The sequence below is a fragment of the Notamacropus eugenii genome, chromosome 3 (assembly GCF_028372415.1).
Source record: "Notamacropus eugenii isolate mMacEug1 chromosome 3, mMacEug1.pri_v2, whole genome shotgun sequence".
Lineage (NCBI taxonomy): Eukaryota > Metazoa > Chordata > Mammalia > Diprotodontia > Macropodidae > Notamacropus > Notamacropus eugenii.
The window spans coordinates 420689010-420710082 of NC_092874.1; the positions used below are offsets into that span (position 1 = coordinate 420689010).

Sequence of the window (21073 nt, forward strand, 5' to 3'; positions counted from 1 at the left end):
GAGGGACCTGGTCTAGAAGAAAGAATTCTGGACTTGGGTTCAGTAGAGGCCTAGGCTAAAATCCTAACTCAGACGGACACTAGCTGTAAGACTCTTAGCAAGCCATTTAACCTGTCAACTTGTTTCCTCCTATGTTAAATGGGACTTTTAATCTTATCTCACAGGGTTGTTGTGAGGATCAAATGAGATATGATATATATGTGTGTGTGTATATACATACATATTTTAAAATTAACCTTTTTTTAAAAAAAAAATTGGAGGTGGAGGAGAGGGGAAGGAAAAGAAATAAGCATTTAAGTGCCTTCTGTGTGCCAAGAACTTTGCTAAGCTCTTTACAAATACTATTTCATGAAATCCTCACATCAACCCTATGAAGTAGGTATATCCAATCTACAGTTGAAGAAACTGAGGCAGACAAAGGTTAAGTGGTAGACCTGGAGTGACACAGCTAAATGTTTGATGCCACATTTGAACTCAGGTCTCCCTGACTACAGATTAAATTCTTGATCCACTGAGCCACCAAATAATCTACTCTTACACACACACACACACACACACACACACACACACACACACACACACACACACGCACATCCCTAGCTTCCCTCAAGATTCAGCTCAAGAACCACCTTATACAGGATCATTCTTAGTTGCCCTAGCTTCTAGCACCTCCTTCCTACCCTCACCAAGTTTCTCGTATCTGTCTGTTCTGTGTGGTCTTTTGCTTGCTGTATTCCTCCATTAAAACATGAGCTCTCTGAGGACAGGGAGATTTATATCCTGTGCTCCTGGCATGGTTTCTGACACATAGGAGGCTGTTAATAAATGTTTGTTGATTTTTAATGACTCTTCCAAAGAGCTCAGGTAGATTAATCAAGAATAATTCCCTCTTTGAACAAACATTATCTATATAGTTCCTTCCAGATCTATTCTCTATGACCTATGATCCTGAAAAATTTATGCCTATTTCTGTGCTCCATGATGGGACTTGATGTTTGAGCTTCCAACAGTTTGCTAGGCCTCTCCATTAACAATAATCACCTAAGAAGACATTCTATATTACCTCTAGGATCAAATAAAAACTCTATTATTTGGCATATAGAGGTCTTCACACCCTGGTTGCTTCCTAACATTTTAGTCGTCTTATATATCATGAGCCTCTACTTTACAGTCATGCTGTGTTGGCCTACTGGCTGTTCACACACAACACTCTTAACTTCCTCTCTTTGAACTGGCGGCCTCCAATTCCCAAACTGTCCTCTGAAAATCCCTTTGTTAAAATCTATTTCCTTCAAAACATGAAGCCTTTCCTGATCTGCCTCCTCCCCCATCTGAGAGTGCCTGCTCTCCTTCTATTTCATGTATATGCTGTCTCCCTTGATAGAATGTTAAGTTCATTCACTTTTGTCTCATAAATGCTTAATTGAGAAAAATGGAAAAGCACATCAGAGTAAAAGATCAAATTCATTCTACAGAGGAAAAAACTGAGGTGTAAAAGAGTGCCCCATTGGAGGTCAGACAGCTTGTTAGCAGTGCAGTTCAGGACCCAAGGCCTGATCTAGGGCTCCTTCTATGACTCTACCTTGTCTCCCTTACTATGTATCGTAGAGATGACTCTAAGTAAAAGCTTGGTTTGGGTGGTAGGCTGCAAGTCTGATCTCAGGGCCCCACAGAGAGAACCAGAAGGAGAAAGAAGGGGATGGGAGGGCTCAATCCACAGTTCAACAGCTGCTGGGCCTGATGTGTTTCATTGCTTTTGATTCACTCAACATGAATCTATTAAGCACTGTAGAAAACACTGTGCTAGGTACACGAAGCCCCTACAAGGCTGTCTGAGCAGGAAAGTGTTCAATAAGCATCAAGATAGCCAAATATTAGAAATGGAAGGTGATCTCAGTTACAGTCTAAGGGGCCTGAGAAAAGGTTCTAGAAGCTGCCTCATCACTACTCACTCTAGCATCTTACCTGGCCTCCCTGCCTTAAGTCTTTCTCCTTTCCAACTTGTCTTCCACACCAGTGTGTCAAAGTAGCATTCCTAAGTTGAATGTGTGAACATGTTAACCGTTTCCACCACCACCTTCAAAGGCTCCCTATGGCCTCTTGGATAAAATACATTCTTCAGTTCTTCTACTGTCTAATCACAATTTCCCTTCCCAGCCTCATTACACATTTTCCCAATCATCTACGTGACTACTTATGATCATAGGATGATAGATTTGGTCAGCAAGATTATTCTCTTGGATAACTCAGAAATGAGGTTCAGATCTCATCTTTGCCAAGTGTGGTGATGCAAGCCTATAACCCCAAATACTGGAGAGATGTATGTTAGTGGATAGCTTGAGTACAGAAGTTCTGAGCTGCAGTGTATCTAAAGTCTGTGGGCTATCTACACTAGGTCCAGCACCAATATGGTACTCTCCTTGGGAGAGGAAGTTCACCAGGCTGCCAGAGGGCTGAACCATTTCAGATTGGAAATACAGCAGATCAAAGCTTCTGTGCTTATCAGTAGGGAGATCAAGCCTTTGAGTAGCTGCTGAACCTTCAACCTGAATGAAATAGATCAAGTCTCAACCCGCCTCCAATAAAAGCCCCTCTCTTCTCTAACAGTATCTGTGGAATCACTTGTTATCTCTGGACCTCAGCTCTTTCATCTCTCAAATAGAGGGTTAGATTATAATCAGATGGTCTCTGAATCTGTTCAAGTTCTAAAGACATGATCTGCAACCCAAGAATTGTATTTTCCCTTGTTTTTCCCCTTGCCTGGGGAGGTAAAGTGTTTTGTTCAAGGCTTTTCAGGGAGTCAAGAAGTAGCACTAGTATTTGAACTCAGGTCCTCCGACTCCAAATTCAGGATTCTCTCTACTGTGCCAGGATCCATGTCCATGGTGCCTAGGAGGCACAATCCTCATAGATTTCTTTGACTGGGCTAAGATGCCACCTTCTCTGAATGACCACCCCTGATTCCCTCCTCTCCCCCAGTTAAAAGTGTTCCCTCTGCTCTCAGACCACTTGGCCTGGATCTCTTTGGTCTCCTTTCCTTGTATTATACGATCTTCATACATGGCACATTCCCTCCAGTAGAACATAAGACCCTCGGGTATAGGGACCATTTCATTTTTGACTTTGAATCTTCCATGCCTAGCACACAGCAGGTACCTGATAAATATGTGGAACCTCTTCCTGTGTTCAGCAAAGCAATCGAGGCACACACCCAAAGTGATTTTTATTTTGCATACATAGGAAAAAGGACCCTATCAAAAGGTACTTTATTATTATTTTACTAAAAATAGAAAGAAAAAAAGGAACAGAAATCATCCAAAGTTTTGCAGAGGGAAAGCATGCATGGAACCTGTAAGGGGCTTCGGGGTTTCGGCTGTGGATCCTGCCGTGTCGCTAGGTAGGAACTCAAAGATTTCACCACACCAGGAGGCTGAACTTGAGGTTAAAAGATGAAGAGGTGGGTAGAATCCACCAACATTAACAGAGGAAAACGAGAACTGCAGGAAAACTTCCCCAGAAACTGAATTTCAATATACAGTATCAGAGTTCACTGTAACTGGGTTCTACTCCATATTTCTGGGAAAACATTTTTTCTTTCACATATACAATAATATAGAAAACTGTAGACTACCACCAATCTTCTAATATATTGGGGGTCTTGCCCCTGCCCCCCCACCTCTCCCCCCTGCAAAAAAGCCTCCCTCATGGCCATCTGTGTCTTTGATTGCAACTCAGCTGGACTGTGTGGGTCTGGAGCCAGTCTGATGACACTGCTTCTTTGTTCAAAATATGTGTGTTTAAATATTAATATGCATATGTCTATGTGCATTTCTGTATATTTGCCCATGTAACCAGGAGAAAGGTAGATTTTTTGACCCAAAGATTTGTTCCTTAGATGGGAACCTTGTGTAGTCTTTTTCTTCACATCCAGGACTGAGTCTGGGGTGTCTTGACTAGGGTCCAAGAACCTGAAGCAGCCCAGGTTGGCCATGGTTCCTGGCAGCAAGCTTGCAGGACAAATTTCTTCTCCATCCATTGGGGTTTCCTTCTCTTTGTTAGCATGTCTTTGTCAAAATAGAATTCCCTAAAACACTCTGATTCCAAAAGTGGACTTTGCTTTAGATACATATGGGTCCCCTCAAAACACAAGGCTGCACATAGAATTTCCATAAGGCAAGGGCTCTTAATCTGGGGGAGGATGCAGTGTGAATCTGGATGGGAAAAATTAGATTTAGTATCAAATAACTTCTAACTGAAATGTAATTCTTATATTGTGAATTTTTTAAAACAATTATTCTTCAGAAGGGATCTCCAGCATAGAAAAAAAGGTTAGAAGCTCTTCATCTAGGGAGAGCTGGATATAGGAAACTGAGTGAATTTTGCTAGGCTACAAAGGATAAACCTCAGAAGCTTGTCTACTCAAGTGTTACGGTTAGCAATTTCAAAAAGGTATTCTCCGTGTGTAAGGAAAAATAAATACCTGGTGAACAGGAGGGGTGGTCTGAGGCCTGGGTCACACCTTTGGCATTAAGTGATAGATCAGGTCAACATCTGGGTTGAATTCTCCTAACTAAACCTAGAGAATGACAGTTTGTTTGAGGGCTTTATCCCCTTGGGCTAGACTTGGAGACTAGGGCCTAAGGAAGGTGAATATTTATTATTCATGGAGTCCCATTTTTGAAGCATATCCTGAGATTGAATTAAATCATATGTGGACTGCCTCAGGGTTCATGGAGACTTAACTACCAGAAAAATAAAATCCTTAGAGATATTGTGCTTTTCAGAAATCCACCTGTAATCTCAGGATTCTCATCTCTTTCCCAGTTGGAACTCCTCCATTTGAGAGCCCCAGGGACTAAGACTGAGATCCCTATGAGGCCCCTTGCCTCTGGGTTGAATAAGCACTGTCACCAAGACTCCTCTTGTGTCTCTTAAGACTGCAGTGGTTGACTGACTGTCCACACTTGGCCACTGGAGTTGGTGTTTTTGTGTTTGTGTGATCGGTTAGTCACAGGATCCCAAGAGAATTAATGTAAGAAATAGAAATGTTCAGCCTTCAAGGTTCACACAGTGAGAAGATGGGGAAGGGAATTTTCTCAGGGAATGTCTCAACCTTGTGGAATCTGATTATTTGTTTTCAAAAGACATATAAAACATGACAGGAACTCACTTCTTTGCAGAGGTGGGAGGTTATGAGTGTGGAATACTGCATATAAAAAGACTTTTTTTCAATATATTGGTTAATTTTCCTTCTATTCTTTGTTATAAAGGATAGCTCTTGTGGGGAGGGTGGATTCATAGGGAAACGTAGGTGATAAAAAAACAAATACGAAAATTAACAAATAAAAGTTATTTAAAAAAAAACATGAGGGAGTCACTTTCTACAGTTTCAGTTACTAAATGCCTCTGAACTCAAGGGTGATCAGGTTCTACCCAGAGATCTATCAGAGAACAGTACTGCTTCCAAGAAGGAAACAGGGAGAGCTTTGAGCCTAGGGAGGGCTAGGATGGCTAGGGGGAGACATGGAAAAACAACACAAGATTAGTCAAGAGATGACTCTCTCTCCTTCGGATCCACAGTTCTTACTGAAGGGCTACACAGTCATCATTGTCATCATCCCATGGGAATGATCTTTCTAATATACCCTAAGGGACAGGAAGCTGTTTCCCCCAAAAACATTGGTTTTGAAAACACATTACTGGGCCTATGGCTGAGAGTCAGAGACAGTTCTTTCTAGGAATTTCCAAATCCCTTAGTGATAACTGGAGAACCTTAAGCTATGAGTGGGTAGTTCATTTCATCCCGATCTTTACCCTACATGAAGTATGACCTACTAGCTCTTTAGTCTCCTTCCATGTCTAGAGTGAAATGTTTAGGGTGCTAATGTAGCTGGTGAAGTATGATGAGGTTTCTTAAGATGGATATCCTCATCCTCCCTCTTTCCACTCTTGGAGGAAAGAAGCATGAATACCTTGGACACCAATGCAAGAAAGGAAGACTCCCTAACAGGAGAGCCACTGCCAACAGGTGATCCCAACCCATCTCGTTTCTCCACTAGTGGATGGGTCAGAGGTTGAGCTGAGCAGTTTTCCTGAGGTCAGGGACCTTTCTGTTCAGCAGAACAAAGCTTGTCACAGAAATGCTAGGCCCCAGCTTTTTAGGTGTTCCCTCTCTGCCCTTAGAACCAGGAAAGAAAGCTCTGTCCCCTCCCAGGACCTCCCATGATGTTATGCTTGAACTAGATGTGTGTTTCCTCCTCCCCATCTGCAGAAGACCATTGAGTGGTACTGCTCCAAGGGCACCGGCCCGCTGAAGTGTCTTTTGGCCCTGACAGACCCCTGAACAACTACCACACTCAGTCCCAGTGCCTCAATAGCCTGGGAAACAAACAGAAACAATAAATAAACAGAAAACACGAACACACACACACAATGTGACTTTAAAAGAGAGGTCTCCATAAAACCCTCAGAAGGGGCATTGTGCTTGCTTTGAAGACATCAAAGGAAAATGGACCCACGGGCAGCCCATAAGATCATTCCTTGTGACTAACATTGATGGGGACAGGGAGGGGTAGAAGGACAAGTATCTCAGAAATGCTGAGGTCCCCTCCCTCAGCTCCCCATGACTACCCCATGGTGCCTTCTTCCTACAGTGTCAAATCACCTAACCTTCCATCACCACTACTTGGAGGACTTCACCACCTGCTCATAGGGGGGAGGCGGAGTATTGCAGTAGGAGGGTGGGGGTGGGTAAACTGGGGTGCCCTGGGGTGAGTTGGGCTGGACATGGAAAGCCATCGCCATTGGGTTCATCACAGCTCCTCCGGGGTCAGTGTAATATGGCATGCCTGGTTGCTGGGCTCCTGAAAGAAAATGAGGGGAAAAAAAGGATATAAGTATTATACAACTGGACAGATTGCTAGATTTGGAGTCCCAGGACACTATTTACTAACTGTGTAATCTGGTGTAACTCCCCTGGGCTACAATCTGTCTTCTCTAAGATGTGGGATGGAGTTGGTCAAAATAAGGTCTAAGGTCCCTTCTGGCTCTAATCTTATGATCTTAGCTGGACATGTTGCATACCAGTAAAGCCTTTCCCAAAAGGACAAAAGACTGTCAAAGCTTTTAATGAGGAATTAATTTAATGAGGAAACTGAGGCCCGGGAGAACCTGTGTCCTTGCACAGTTCGTGAATGGCAAAGCCAGGACCAGAATTTAGCTCTCTTGGTTCTTAGTATAATGTTTTTTCTTCATCTGTTAGCATCCCTGGCTTCCTTTAAGACTCAGTTCATATGACACCTCCCATTTTCTTCTCCTGATCACCTCAGTAACTAACGCCCCACACCCCAACATTACCCCAACATATATATATATATATATATATATATATATGTAGAGAGAGAGAGAGAGAGAGAGAGAGGTATATATGTATATATAAGTATATAGTTTGCATTTAGAGCGGGTCTTTATTATCAAAGTATTAATTATCCAAGTCATCCCACACTTCTGACTTTGTATTTTATCTTAGTCTAAACCTGTGAAGGGAACTTCCTCTCCCAATACAGATCAAAATCTGATTGGCCCAGGGGCAGTGAAAATTAAATGACTGTCTCAGGGTTCAGAGACAATTGAGGTGAATTTGAACCCTGGTCTTCCTGGCTCAGAGGCCAGGGTTCTCCACCCACTACATCAAACTACCTCCCTACAAGTCTTGGGAAACAAAACATGAAAAATATTTGCTAACAAATTGACCACTTAGAAAGTTAGTCCCCACTCAAGCATTCTTCCCCCTAAACACAAATGTCTCTCCCAGCCGCGCCACCCCCCATTACTCCCTTACTTTCTAGTTGGCTGATTATACTTAGGCACTTCAAAAGAGAACAATTTGCATATCAAAGAATTAAGAAAAGCCCTTGGGGAAAAGAGATGAAACCCTGGAATATATTTTTTCCAAAAATACCCATCTTTATAAGTCATAAGATGTTGTAGTATGCTGTCATACAATTTTTGCCAGAAAAATTATGCCAAAAGCCCCCCTAATTAACACTTGGTTCATTCTAAGGATTAGAGCATGATTTCAATTATAACCTTAATTTTGCTAAATATAAGATAACTTATTTTCGTAATTTTTTTATTTCATATTTCAAGATAAATTCCCAATTAACTTTTTTTAGAAATACTATTTACTATGCAAGGTTGGCCCTCATTCTGAGAGGATTCACTTAAATTGGCCTTTTTCTGGTACCATTTACTTTTATCTTTGAGTAGCTGGGAACTCCTCGCATCTGTATTTATGTACATATCATTCCCCTAATAGAATGGAAGTTCCTTGAGGGCAGAGATTGCTTCATTTAAGTCTTTGCAAAAGGTCTGGCCCATTATTAACACTTAATTGTTAATTAAGTTAAGTGTTGATTTAAACTGAAAATTGAAGAGATCCATATTCCTCTCCTTTCCACACTGTATGCCTGCAATTGCTTCGTGAGAGCTCTTACCTCCAAAGCACAAGTGGGATGATTGTAAATTGAGGGGCCTCATTCTCACTTATCACTCAATATTCTTTGGTTGGATGGATACCCATCCCAATCCTGTAATTAGCTAACTTGCCCAGGGAAGAAAGTAACAAGTCATGTAGATTAGCCTGTTTAGAGTGAGAGAAGTTATTCAATGAATATCTTTGGCAGGACTGGAAAGAGTTCCATACCCATTAGTAAAGGACTCCTTAATTAGCTTCCCCTCCCTTGCTAGAGATCTCCTTTTTCTCCAGAATGAGGAAATGAGATGAGGATGGATTTAGGAGATGGTGCTTCCCCTGCATAGATATTCCCTGTGCCTGAGGAAAGAAACTAGAACATCCCATCTTTTCACTTTCACCTATACACTCCCCAAGGACAGGACTTGGCAGCCATGGAACTGAGGGTAGGAGAGGAAGAAACATTTGTCTTTCCTTCCTTCCTTAAGGGACAAGGTGATATAGTGGAAAGTGCTCCAGACTATGCCCAAAGGGTTATAAAACTATGTATACCCTTTGACCCAGCAATACCACTTCTAGGTCTGTATCCCAAAGAGATCAGAAAAATGGGTAAATGACCCACATGTACGAAACTATTTACTGAAGCTCTTTTTGTGGTGGCCAAGAATTGAAATGGAAGGGATGCCCATTAACTGGGGGATGGCTGAACAAGTTGTGGTATATGAAAGAAATTGTGTCATAAGAAATAATGAGCATGTAGACTTCAGGAAAAACCTGGAAACACCTGAATGAACTGATGCTGAGTGAAATGAGCAGAACCAGGAGAACATCATACACAGTAACAGCCACACTGTGTGATGGCTAACTTTGACAGACTTAGCCCTTCTCAGTAACTCAAGGATCTAAATACAACTCCAAAAAGCTCATGATGGAAAATGCCATCCACATCCACAAAAAGAACTATGGAATCTGAATACAGATCAAAGCATACTATTTGCTCTCTTTTTTGCATTGTTTCTTCTTTCTCATGGTTTCTCCCATTTGTTCTAATTTTTTACAACATGACCAACGTAAAAATATTTTTAACATGAATATACAGGTAGAGCCTATATCAGATTACACACCATCTTGGGGAGGGAGAAGGAAGGTAGAGGGAGAAAATTTAGAACTCAAAATCTTAGAGAAGTGAATGTCAAAAACTAAAGATAAATAAATTTTTTAAAAAAGTGTTCCAGGCTTGAACTCAGGAGAAACCTGGGTTCTGATCCCACCTTTGCTCTTAACTAGCAGCGTAACCTTGGGCAAACTATGGAACTTTTTTGAATTTCAGTTTCTGTGGAATGAAGGGGTTGGACCAGTTGGTCTCTAAGTCTCCATTCTAAAATTCTGTCATTCTGAAATGTCAAAAGGAGCATAGACTTACAGGCCAACTACTCCAACCCTTGAAGTTTTGGCATTGTTAAGTCATTTCAGTTGTATCTGACCCCATTTGGGGTTCGGCAGAAACATGACTGAATTTAGAGACATAGAAACTGGGTTTAAATATCATAACTCTGCTACTTAATATTTGTGGAGTTAGGAAGGTCACTTAAGCCCTCTGGACCTCATTTCCTCATCAGTAAAACATGGCAAGCTAGACTGGATGGCATCCAAGTTCCCTTGCACCTCTAAATCTAGAAATCTGTGAACACAATCAGAACATAATAAATGCTTGTTCAGTGAATCAGTGAATTAACAAACACATGGCCATAGCCACATTTGTTGGGGGTAACCACAACTGAACTAAGGCAAACAGGGAACACAAACTTGTGGACAAGTTTTGCCTAATTTAAGCCCTAAAGATCTTTAAGATCTAGTCTTTCATGGAGGCAGGAGCCTGTATGTACACTGTGTCTTCTCGTTTCTGACATGTTTTCTGCAACGCCTGACAGAACAGTAATAATGCCGTAGGTGTAAAGAATGCCAGCTTTCAGGGAGGACCAAACATTGGTTCCATGGCAGGTTCCCTCATTTACTCTAACACCGTCCCTGTGGGCCAAATGATCTTCCAAAGCAAAGACATTTCGACAATGTGTCAGAATGCCCTAGGACTCCCATTTCCCTAGCTCTAAATCAGTTTTGGCAGATTGATGAATATCCCACTATGGGTGTGGATTTATAACATGAGTCTTAAGAAATTCATGGAACATGAAGATGTTGAGAAACAGTTGACAGGCACTGGCCCACATGTAAAGGTATCCATAGGCAGCCATTCCAGAGCAAAGTGTCATTCAGGGAATTCAGCAGAATTGCTTTGCAGGTTGATCTCTGATGCACACTTTTTGGGAAAAGAGACTATCTACTCATTCTGATGACTACATCAGAGACTGATGGTAGATACCTCTTCCCCTGTACCCTACTTTGTAATATAACACATGGAGTCTCTGATTTAAGAATGTCTGAATTACACACATCCTTTAAAAGCAAATGGTCCTCTATCCATCCCCTCCAATCCCCTCACACTTCTTAGACTTGAAGGTCCCTATCACCACCACATCCAAAGCCCATCCCTTCCCAACTGTATTTCCCACTTGAGACTACCCTTTTTCCTCTTCCTTCCTTCACATCTATTGCCACAGTTAATTCAGACCCTGCTGCTGCTATCACTCCTCCAAAAGTCAGTCTGTGGCCAAAAACATGGATGACAACCTGCCAGAGACCCAGACTAACTGTAGCTCTGCACTGAAGAACCAGGATAGCTACCACTGGTTCCTGTGGAAGACTGAACCCCCTGCTACCAAAATTCCTGAGGTCATCATTGATCCAGAGGCTGCCTTTCTCACATCTAAGTTGAGTATGCACTTAATATGGGAACCTGACTGAATTTATGTTGCTACAGAATAATACACTGGATACTGATGCACAGAGTACAGATGCCATGAAAGACAGAGGATTGAAGTGGATTAGAAAGATTTTAGAGTCTCACCTTAAATTTCATGACTCCGGGGACTGTTTTATTTAAACACTGAGTTTTATTCACAGTATTAGGCACTTTTTTCCCTATCTTGACGAGACTTGTGATCTTATTAGTGTAGAGAATTCCAGGTGGAGAAAATTCCTCTAGCAATGCAAGCTGACACCTACTCAGTAATTCAGTCTTAGAGAAATGCCTGGTATATGTACTGAGAGGGCAAAGAATCAACTTGTACCAAGGTCACATTGCCAGAAGTGTTGGAGGGTGGGACTTATAGCCAAGACTTCTTGACTTCAAAGCTGTTCCCAAACCTCCTCTACACCAAGCTGCCTTTTCTTAGGCATGCAATAAGTGTTTGTTCAATTTAAGTGAATCAAATTACTACAGAATTCCCCATTAGCCTTTGTTAATAGTTGGAAGATGGATGGAATTAGAATTTAAGTGCTGACAAGGAAACCTTATCATCAAGACAATCCACACCCTCTTACCAAACTGCTACCTCTCATCTCTCTGATTCTCAACTTTAAGACTTTAAAGCAGCCAGATTCAGTAATGATCCTTCAGGGTAGTAGCCATCAGCATATAACCTACTTTAACCTCTCCCCACCTCATCCATAAAACAGATCAACAATAGTACCTACCTCACAAAATCAGATAACATCTGTAAAGTGCTTTGGAAATCTTCAAGTGTTATAGAAACGCCAGCTGTTATTATTATTAATATAGATATTACCATTATTATTTTAGCTGAAACTGTTGATTTACCTTCAGGTTTTTTCCTCATTTTATGTCAATTTTACTATTTTCTCATAAATAAAAAAAAAAAACATTGTAATGTTTTTCTACTCTCAGAATCAGGGAACAATTCTTTCTTCCTTGAAACTCCTGCCTTGATTCCCCACCTCCCACCGCCCCATGACATTTTAACTCAAAAAGTCTAGAATTGAAAGAGTGATGGAAGAACTTCTGGATTCTAGCCTCTCCCACCTTGGCAATTTTCATTCATTTTTGAAAGTCTCTTTTTTAATTTAGACAAGAATAGTAGTAAAATCAACATGCTGCCAATCTAACTGGAATCTAGGCATGCTAGGATATCACTTCCAACTCCCCTTAAATTCCTGTAAAATCCATCTGAGAGAATGACTGCAGGAAGCTTGTGGCTAAGGTCCTAGTCACAGATGGAGATGACATAGAGGGCGCTTTCGAATTTAGTACTTTCTTTCATGTTTCAGATCTGGAACATAAATGGCATTTATTTATTTCAAGGAAAGAAGGATGGGTCAACAGCTGTGATGTTAGTTTTCTTAGGTTTCTCTCAGAAGGGCTGGAGGTGCATCAGGAAGCAAAAGTACTAGACTTGTAGCTCAGGGATGTAGGAGGGAGATTAAAATAAATGGAGAAGGAGTCAAAAGGCCAATGAGTAGAGTGTGAAAGAATAGGTACCAACTTTTCTTCTCCTAACTCCCCCCGGCCCCCATCAGTGGTTGTTCCTTTAATACATTCTGATCAGGACAAAATATTTTACTAAAAGAAGCTTCTTCCAGAAGTCTCTTCTTGCTCTTTCAAATGGGGAATGGGAGGGGGGAGAAGTAGGAGTAAGAACGATGTGAGGATGGCATTTTTTTTTGTTTCCTTTTCCCCCTCAGAATACTGGAGGAGATTGAGGCAATATGTTATAGGGTAAAGCCCAGTGGATTAGGAGACAGTAGACCTAAGGCCTGCTGCTAGCTTCTAATGGGATGGATGGTCATGGGCAAACCACTCTGTCACGAGCCTCATTTCTTCATCTACAAAATGAAAATCAGACAGTCAGTAAACATTTACTAAGCACCTATTATGGGTCAGATACAAAAAGATAGCTCCTGCCCTCAAGGAGTTTATTACAGAATGGAGAAGGTAACATGCAAAAAAAAAAAATGTTTTGAAAACACCGGACTAAATAAAAACAAACTTCTTTAACACGGTCTACATTTAGTTCAGCTACATCATGGGTTAAATTGACTTTTGTGGGTTACTTCCCATTTATTATCTGAGAACTCAAAATTCATTTTCCCTGAAGAAGAATCCATCAACATAGGAATGAACTCGTTAAGCTGGGAGCTGTCTGTACCTAGTGCTTACTGTATCACACTTTTAAACTCCCTCTGGACTGTTAATTTAATACTATTCAATTCAACCAACACTTAGGTGGCACCTCCTATGTGTAAGAAACAGCAGCTAAGTCAGAGAAGGGGACATTGAGATAAGATCAGGAACAACAACCTGAATGCCACTCTGTTTGTGAAGAAAGAATGTTTCCGTTCCCTAAAGATGGAATGCAAAATAATATAATTGTTAGGACAATCCTACTTCCACTGATGGATTAGAAAGAGGTTTGGTATGGGGAACTAAGACACCTGGATTCTCTGTCATGTGTGACCTTAGGGAAGTTACTTGTCTTCCCTGGGAATCAGTTTTTTCCTTTGTAAAATGAGGAAGCTGGACTTGTTTCTTTTCTGTGATTTTATGAACAATGTAGAAACTGATCAAGTATTATGTAAGACGCAACACAGTGCAATGGAAAAACAGCGAGACTCAGTGTCTCAGTGTGAGGTCCAAAGAGATCTGGGCTGAGAGCATAGCTCCAACACTTAGCGCCCATGTGACCATGGGCAATCCCTTAGTCTCTTTCCTTCGGTTTCCTCATTTATAAACTGGGGACAAAGAGCCCACTCAAAATCCATTATCCTCTTGGTTGGGGGCTCATCTGCCCTATCATCACTCTCTGTACTCCTCGGGGTCTTGCCATCTAGCCTGCTGCTTTCTCTGACCAAGTGCTCTTTGGCTTTGCCATCTGCCAAGAACTGAGCATAAACATGAACCCTCCTTGCTTGATGTGTCCTCTCCCCCTCTTTGAATGTGACTCTTGGGCAGCAGGGATGCTGGATGTGCTATTTGGATCTTGAGCTCTTAATGCTTCATGCAGAGAAAGCACTTAGTGAATGATTTTTCTTTTCTATTCCACAGGTTGATCTGTCTGTCTCCCCCTCTTCCTCTCCCTCTCCCTCTCTTCTTCTCCTCTTCCCTCCCCCGCCCCACACACACACATGAGCTGCAAGTCTTATCCTCATTCTTAGAATCTGCACTATGTGCCTCTGCACCCAACATATTATTCTATATGAAGAGAAATTCTGTTATATCAAGCTCTACATCTAGGCTCACTATGAAGGAAGTGAAAATATTCTAATGCAACAAAATAATTCCTTGGGAGTCCTATATAAGTACCCTTAGTCTAGACTAAGAAGGGAGAGAAAGTGCAAGGATTAATGCAAATTGCCATTGTCCTCACTGATAGTAAAAGAATTGGATTGCATGGGGTTCATGGAACGTGGGAGTTTCAAAAGGGTCTGATCAGAAGCTGACTCCTCAGAGGGTAAGGGGCCGTTCTTTGCCTCCCAGCTAGGACCTCAAGCCCTGAGAACTTATATTTGGAGCATAGTCAAAGGGCAGAATTTGTTAATAGAACAACTCTAGGTCAAGACCAGTGAGTCGAAACTAGCATACTTTCAAGCCAATCCAAGCTCAAACCTCTCTCCACAACATCAGGGGAGCTTGAATTTACTCCTCTTACACTGACCTCTTACACCTTGTTTCATGGTGGTAATCAAAAGACAAACGGACCAGGCATCAGGAAACCTGAAGTCTAGCACAGGTCCTACTACTTTCTAGCCGTGTGACCTTATACCAGTCATCTCCTCTCTGAACCTCAGTTTCCTCATCTGTCAACCAGGGTAATAAACAAGATTAATCATTTGTGTTAGCAGGGCTACATGGGTTCCTGAGTATGGCACTTCTAGGGTGGTATGTGGTTACTACAAGTTTTTACATCCATCATCTTACTCGATCTTCAAACATCCCCAAAAAGTTCCCTGAATAGGAACTGTTAGCTCCATTTTTCAGATATGAAAACTAAGGCTCAGAGAGGTTAAATAATTTGCCTAAGGTCATATCGCTTGCACGAGGAAGAACTAGAATTTGTAGCCAGGTCCTCTGGCTCTACCTATGGAAGTTGTTCCGGTGTGCCATGATGCTTCACCATTCCAAGGACTGTATCCTGGGATCATAGGACCCAAAGCTGGAGAGAGCCTCAGTAATCACCTAGCCCTGCCCCTTTATTAGTAAATAAGGACATCTTTTGTAAGTGAGGTGGAATGACCTTTCTCAAGGTCAAATGGATAAAAGTAAAAGAAATGGAATTTGAACCCAGATCTTCTGCTTCTAAATTCACTACAGGATAACATCTTTGAGGATTCAATTTTCTCTATAAGGTTCTTTCTAGCTCTAAAGTTCTATGACTTTATCTTCCTCCTCTTAAAGATTAAAACAAGGAGGCTTCATGTCAGTATGGTATAGCAAGAAAATAAAAAACAAAAAACCCAAAAAACCAAAAATACAAAAAAACCAACCACTGGATTTGAAGTCTGAAGAGTCTTTCAGCTCTTGTACTTAATGGCTCTGAGATCTTAGGCAAATCACTTCTCTCGGGATCTCGGGTGCTCATCTCTAAAATGGACTGGACTTGATAATATTAAAGTTTCTTTCATTCTAACATGCTAATAAACCTACACTTGTGTTTAGCTAGAACAACTGATAAGCTATGGGTTAAGTCTAGGAAGCTTAGATCATTGACCTTGACATTATTAGGGAACTAGATTGAGAGCTATGGAAGAGAAAATAACAGAAACACAATTTCATCCATTCCAACAGGAAAAAAAAGGCATCAGGGGAGAATGCTTTTCAGGGCTTACTAGATACAATGATGTCTGCAAATAAAAAGCAGATGCCGTCTTTAGAGTTGGATGAGAAACAGCATCGTTCTGATGTTATTGCCCATTTAGTGCCTTCTCTCTCCAAAGAACTTTTTAAAAATTGCTACCATTCTGTCAAAACTTCTCCCCTGAAGCTCTGCAAATATTAACCTGCCTTTCATCTCATGACCCATGGGTATTGTACAATTATAGGAGAAATCTACAAAGGAATATGCACATGGAAAACACATCTGGGGAGAGGCATGAGCCGATCTGTGTGAATCTGGCTGTTGTTTCTTAATGAGGCAATTCTATCTGCCCACTGGCTTCAAAATGGTATTTGCATGTGTACATAATGCTGTCAATCATTATCATCAAACCCCATCAAAACTGGAAAGAATACTAAATGTTGAATCAGAGGAATTGGGCCTGAATCTGGTTCTTCCTGATGTTGTTTCATTTCAGTCATATCTAACTCTCTGTGATCCTATTTGGGGTTTTCTTGGCAGAGATACTGGAGTGGTTTGCCACTTCCTTCTCCAACTCATTTTACAGATGAGGAAACAGAGGCAAACAGGGTGAAATGATTTGCCCAGGGTCACATAGCTAGTAAGTGTCTGATGCTGGATTTGAACTCAGGAACGTGAGTCTTCCTGACTCCAGGTCTGGCACTGTATCCACTTTCCCCGCTAGCTGCCCCACTACTTGTTTGAATTTAGACTAATTACTGACCCCCTTTGGGCTTCAGTTTTCTCATCTGTAAAAGGAGGTAATTGGCCTAGACGTCCTTTAATCATTTCCAGGTTTAAAATCTCTGATGTATGATCCTAAGTAACTTATCTAAGGCCAGCAGGGAAGGTATGTGAGAACAGAGGGGACTGTGCGATGCCTTTTGAATCCATAGATGGATACCCACTGTTTTTGTAAAATATATCACAGAAGCATGAACATAGGCATATAGGACCATATAGAACTATATGGCCCAGGAATCAGCAATGCAGCCTAGGTCTTCGGAACCTTAGGTCATAGGAACTTTAGAAATCCATTGGTCCAACAGTCTCATTTTACAAAAGAGAAAGGTGAAGCCCAGGAAAGTGACTCATGTAAAATCAGAGATAATAAGCAAGTAGCAGAGTCAGGATGGGCATCTAGGTGGCATAGTGCCAGGTCTGGAGTCAGGAAGACTCATTTTCTAGAGTTCACATCTGGCCTCAGACACTACCTGTGTGACCCTGGGCAAGTCACTTCACCCTGTTTACCTCAGTTTCCTCATCTGTAAAATGTGCTGGAGAAGAAATGGCAAACCCCTCCAGTATCTTTACCAAGAAAGCCCCAAATGGGATCACATAGAGTTGGACATGATTGTAATGACCCAACAATAGCAGAGCAAGTATTTAAACACAAGTCTTTAGTTAACTCAGTTCATGCATTCATTTGTTTAAAAAAAAATAAAGGTGTAGGAGAGGCTTAACATTAACCTTGAGGAAATTGTGGAAATGAATGACAGTGTTGCAAAGCATTTGAACTTCCTTGGAAGAAACATATTTGTATTAGAATTTAGTCAGATGCCTGGGTTCCAATTCTATATTCAAAATACAGTACATGCACATCCTGTTTTCCATAAGAAGGAACAAAATAGGCACTAGGTGTCTATAGTATTACTAACAACTAACAGAGTAAAAAAAGAACATCAAAGAGATAAATGATTAGAAAGAATATAGGCTAGTCCAGTACTGGGAGGGAGGAAGGATAAGAATGGTTACAATAAGTAGCATTTATAGTACTTTAAAGTTTGCAAAACGTCATGGATACATTATACCTCTTTTGAGCTTAATGGCCATAATGTGAGACAGAAATGGAAGATATAATTAGCCCCATTTTACAGATAAGAACACTGAGACTCAGAAAGGTTAAGTGATTTGTCCATGATTACAAGACAGTATGATTTGAATCCAAGTACATTACTCTATTTAATGTGCCAAACTGGTTGATAGAACAACTGGGTAATCCATACACTGCAATAGTCTCCATATAATACACATCAAGGAACCCAGAAGAAGACTCTCCTCACATTAGGTAGGTCAATTATGGAAAATTCATGGAAGGACTTGGATAAGAGTAGCAGAGGAAGACAAGTCAGGGGTCAGCTACCCTGAAGGAAGTGCCCATTTCTGTGAGATACATGAAAGTATTCAAGTTTATAAAAGAGAAAACTCATCCTTGGTTGCTTCTCTTTGGTACGGCGGATTTTCTCACACCCACATAAAGCTTCAGAAGGTGGCCCCTACATCATCCCAGGCTCCAACCTTTGGGACAGAGAATCAGACTCATTTTGAGTACTGTTTCTAGTTATCACTGATGCTGTGACAAAAGGTAGGGTCAGAGAGGGGGTTGGACATGTCTCTTTTACAGATAGAACTCCTATCAGTCTTCTCCCCAAAGCAGATACACCATGAAGGACAGCATTTTGCTCAGGGCACAAGAATTCAAGTCATGGCTCAACTAACAATGATGAATCAGAAACCTATCATCGTCCTGCATCTCAAATTAAGGGAAGGGCTAGACTACACAGCCTTTGGGGTCCCTTCCAACTCTGGATCTATGATTTTATGAGCCATGCACAGTAGTTCCTGCCTTTCAGAGTTTTAAGGAATTCAAGTTGTTGCCTCAGCTGACTCTCAGAGGAGAAATGTGTATCTTAATCTTTTTCCTCTCCTCACCCCAGCCACTGGTCAGAGGGAATTAAAATTATATTCCTGTCAAAGTCTTTCCTCAGAGATATGTTCAATCCTTCATCTATCTGAGAAAGAGAGAGGGAGATCAAGAGAGAAGGAGGGAAAAAGAGAGAAAATTGAGAGCGAGAGAGAGTGGGGGGGGGGGAGGGGGGAGAGAGAGAACACTAGCTTTTGCCAGCTTTAAATGAGAAGCCCTTAATGCATTTTTGGTCTGATAAACAATTTCCATGGACTGGGAATTCAATATTACATGATAAATTCCTGAGGCCTGAGGGGTGCTGCTTCATTTCCTCCAAAATTAGGAATCCCAATCCCTAACTCTCATGTTTGCTTGATATTTCTCTCCTTTTCAGAGCTCTGGCAGAGTTTGCCAAGAGTTCTCCCCAACCAAAGAAACTAAAGGATGATATGCACAATGAGTTGACAGGTGATTACTAGAATTCCCAACTGTCTTAGCAAGCCTATAGGAATCTATCACTGCTCTATAATGGTTGCCTGATGGAACAGAATGGACTCTGGGAAATGGAAACAGTTGGAAATATGGTTTGGTGATTATAAGAACCCATTAGATTGTAGCTGAAAAACATAAAGGGCTCTTTCTTCCTTAGCAGGCTACTATTAGAAAAGAATTGCTTGATTTACAGTTTGTGCTATAGGATGAGAAGAGTCCAAAAAGGATGAGAGTAAGAGAAGGATGGGTGGCAAATGACAAATTAAGAATGACTTTTTGGTCACCACATTTGGGATCTGGAAGTAGAGAACCAGAAAATGACAGAGAAGTTGCTAAATGAGCCTGGGCATCTGTGGGAAGCCAGTCCAGGACAACTGCTCATCCTGCCCCAATCTGGTACAGGAGGATAGACCAGTGGTACTGGTACTGGCATCCAAGTATCTCACTGTTGAAAGGGACAGTAGAGGTCTTTTAGTTACAATCTATAAGTCTAAAGAACCTCCCAGCCCCCCAGAGCCATTCTGTACTGTAGATTGGGGACAGATGATCCTTTCAGACTCCAACTCTGTTCCTATCTGTGTGACCCTGAGGAAGTCACTCTGTGACACTGCATAAGTCACCCCTCTGAGCCCTAATTTCTTCCAACTGTAAAATAAAAGAGGTTGGACTAAAGGACCTAACATCCAAGCTAACTTTAAGTAGATGCTCCCATATGATTCCTAGATGATGTATCCTCCACTCTTTGTCAGAAGACTTTCCCTAATGAGGAACTCATCACCTATTGAGACAATCAGTTCTAACTGTTCAGAAGCTGCTCCTGACAATGAGACCAAATCCATCCCTCTGCCACTTCAGTTATTTCATCAACAAACATTTTTCAAATACTTATCGCCCACTTCTCTTTGTTCTGTTTTCTGGGCAGTCAATCAAAAGATTGCCTCTTCTACAAGACAACCAACCCTTCAAACACTTGGATACTTACATAATGAGAAACTAGATTCCTAGAGTATTAGAGCTAGAAAGACTTCTCCAATATCCCCCTCACTTCAGAGATGAGAAGTCCAAGTGCTTGATCCAACATCATACAGAGAGCAGCAGGAAACAAAGGAATGATTAGAACTTGCCTCTTTTTTTCTCCAAATCCACACTTTTTCTACTGGACTCCACTTAAGGGAGGCAGGAGAGGCATTTTCAGTTCAGGTATGAGTGGGAACAGAGAGAGAGCTGAATTACAAACTGAGCCCCTGAAAGCCCAGTCAAGCAAACTTAACATAGTTCACTGTACTAACTTCACTTTACAATACAAAGCAACAAGCCTGATTCCATGAGGCACATGAGATGATTTATTATTATGAAGTCACAACTCTTAGCGCAATCTGAGGAACCTACAATCATTTAATGTCATTTTAACTTCTCTCTCTCTCTCTCTCTCTCTCTCTCTCTCTCTCTCTCTCTCTCTCTCTCTCTCTCTCTCCCTTCCTCCCTCCCTTCTTCCCTCTCTGTCTCTGAGGTAAGAATGACTGAATCTGAGACATCTTACAGGAATGTTAACAGATTTAATTAACTCAGGATTCCAATCTGTATCCCTTTCAGGGAAGACCCACACCTATGAAATCATCAATCTCTTAACATACTGAGGAAGGAGGCAACCATAAGAGAAGAGAATGCTTGTGA

General features: G+C 41.4%; 1 protein-coding gene across 2 annotated transcripts in view; it reads right to left on the reverse strand.

Moving 5' to 3' along the window:
* Positions 1-6435: 6435 nt before the first annotated feature.
* Positions 6436-21073, reverse strand: part of VOPP1 (VOPP1 WW domain binding protein) — a 190851-nt gene continuing 176213 nt past the window's right edge. For both annotated transcript variants that reach the window (XM_072598200.1, XM_072598199.1), the window contains one exon: positions 6436-6863. In XM_072598200.1, coding sequence (XP_072454301.1) covers positions 6682-6863 — 182 coding nt within the window. In that variant the 3' untranslated portion in view covers positions 6436-6681. The remainder of the gene's footprint in view (positions 6864-21073) is intronic.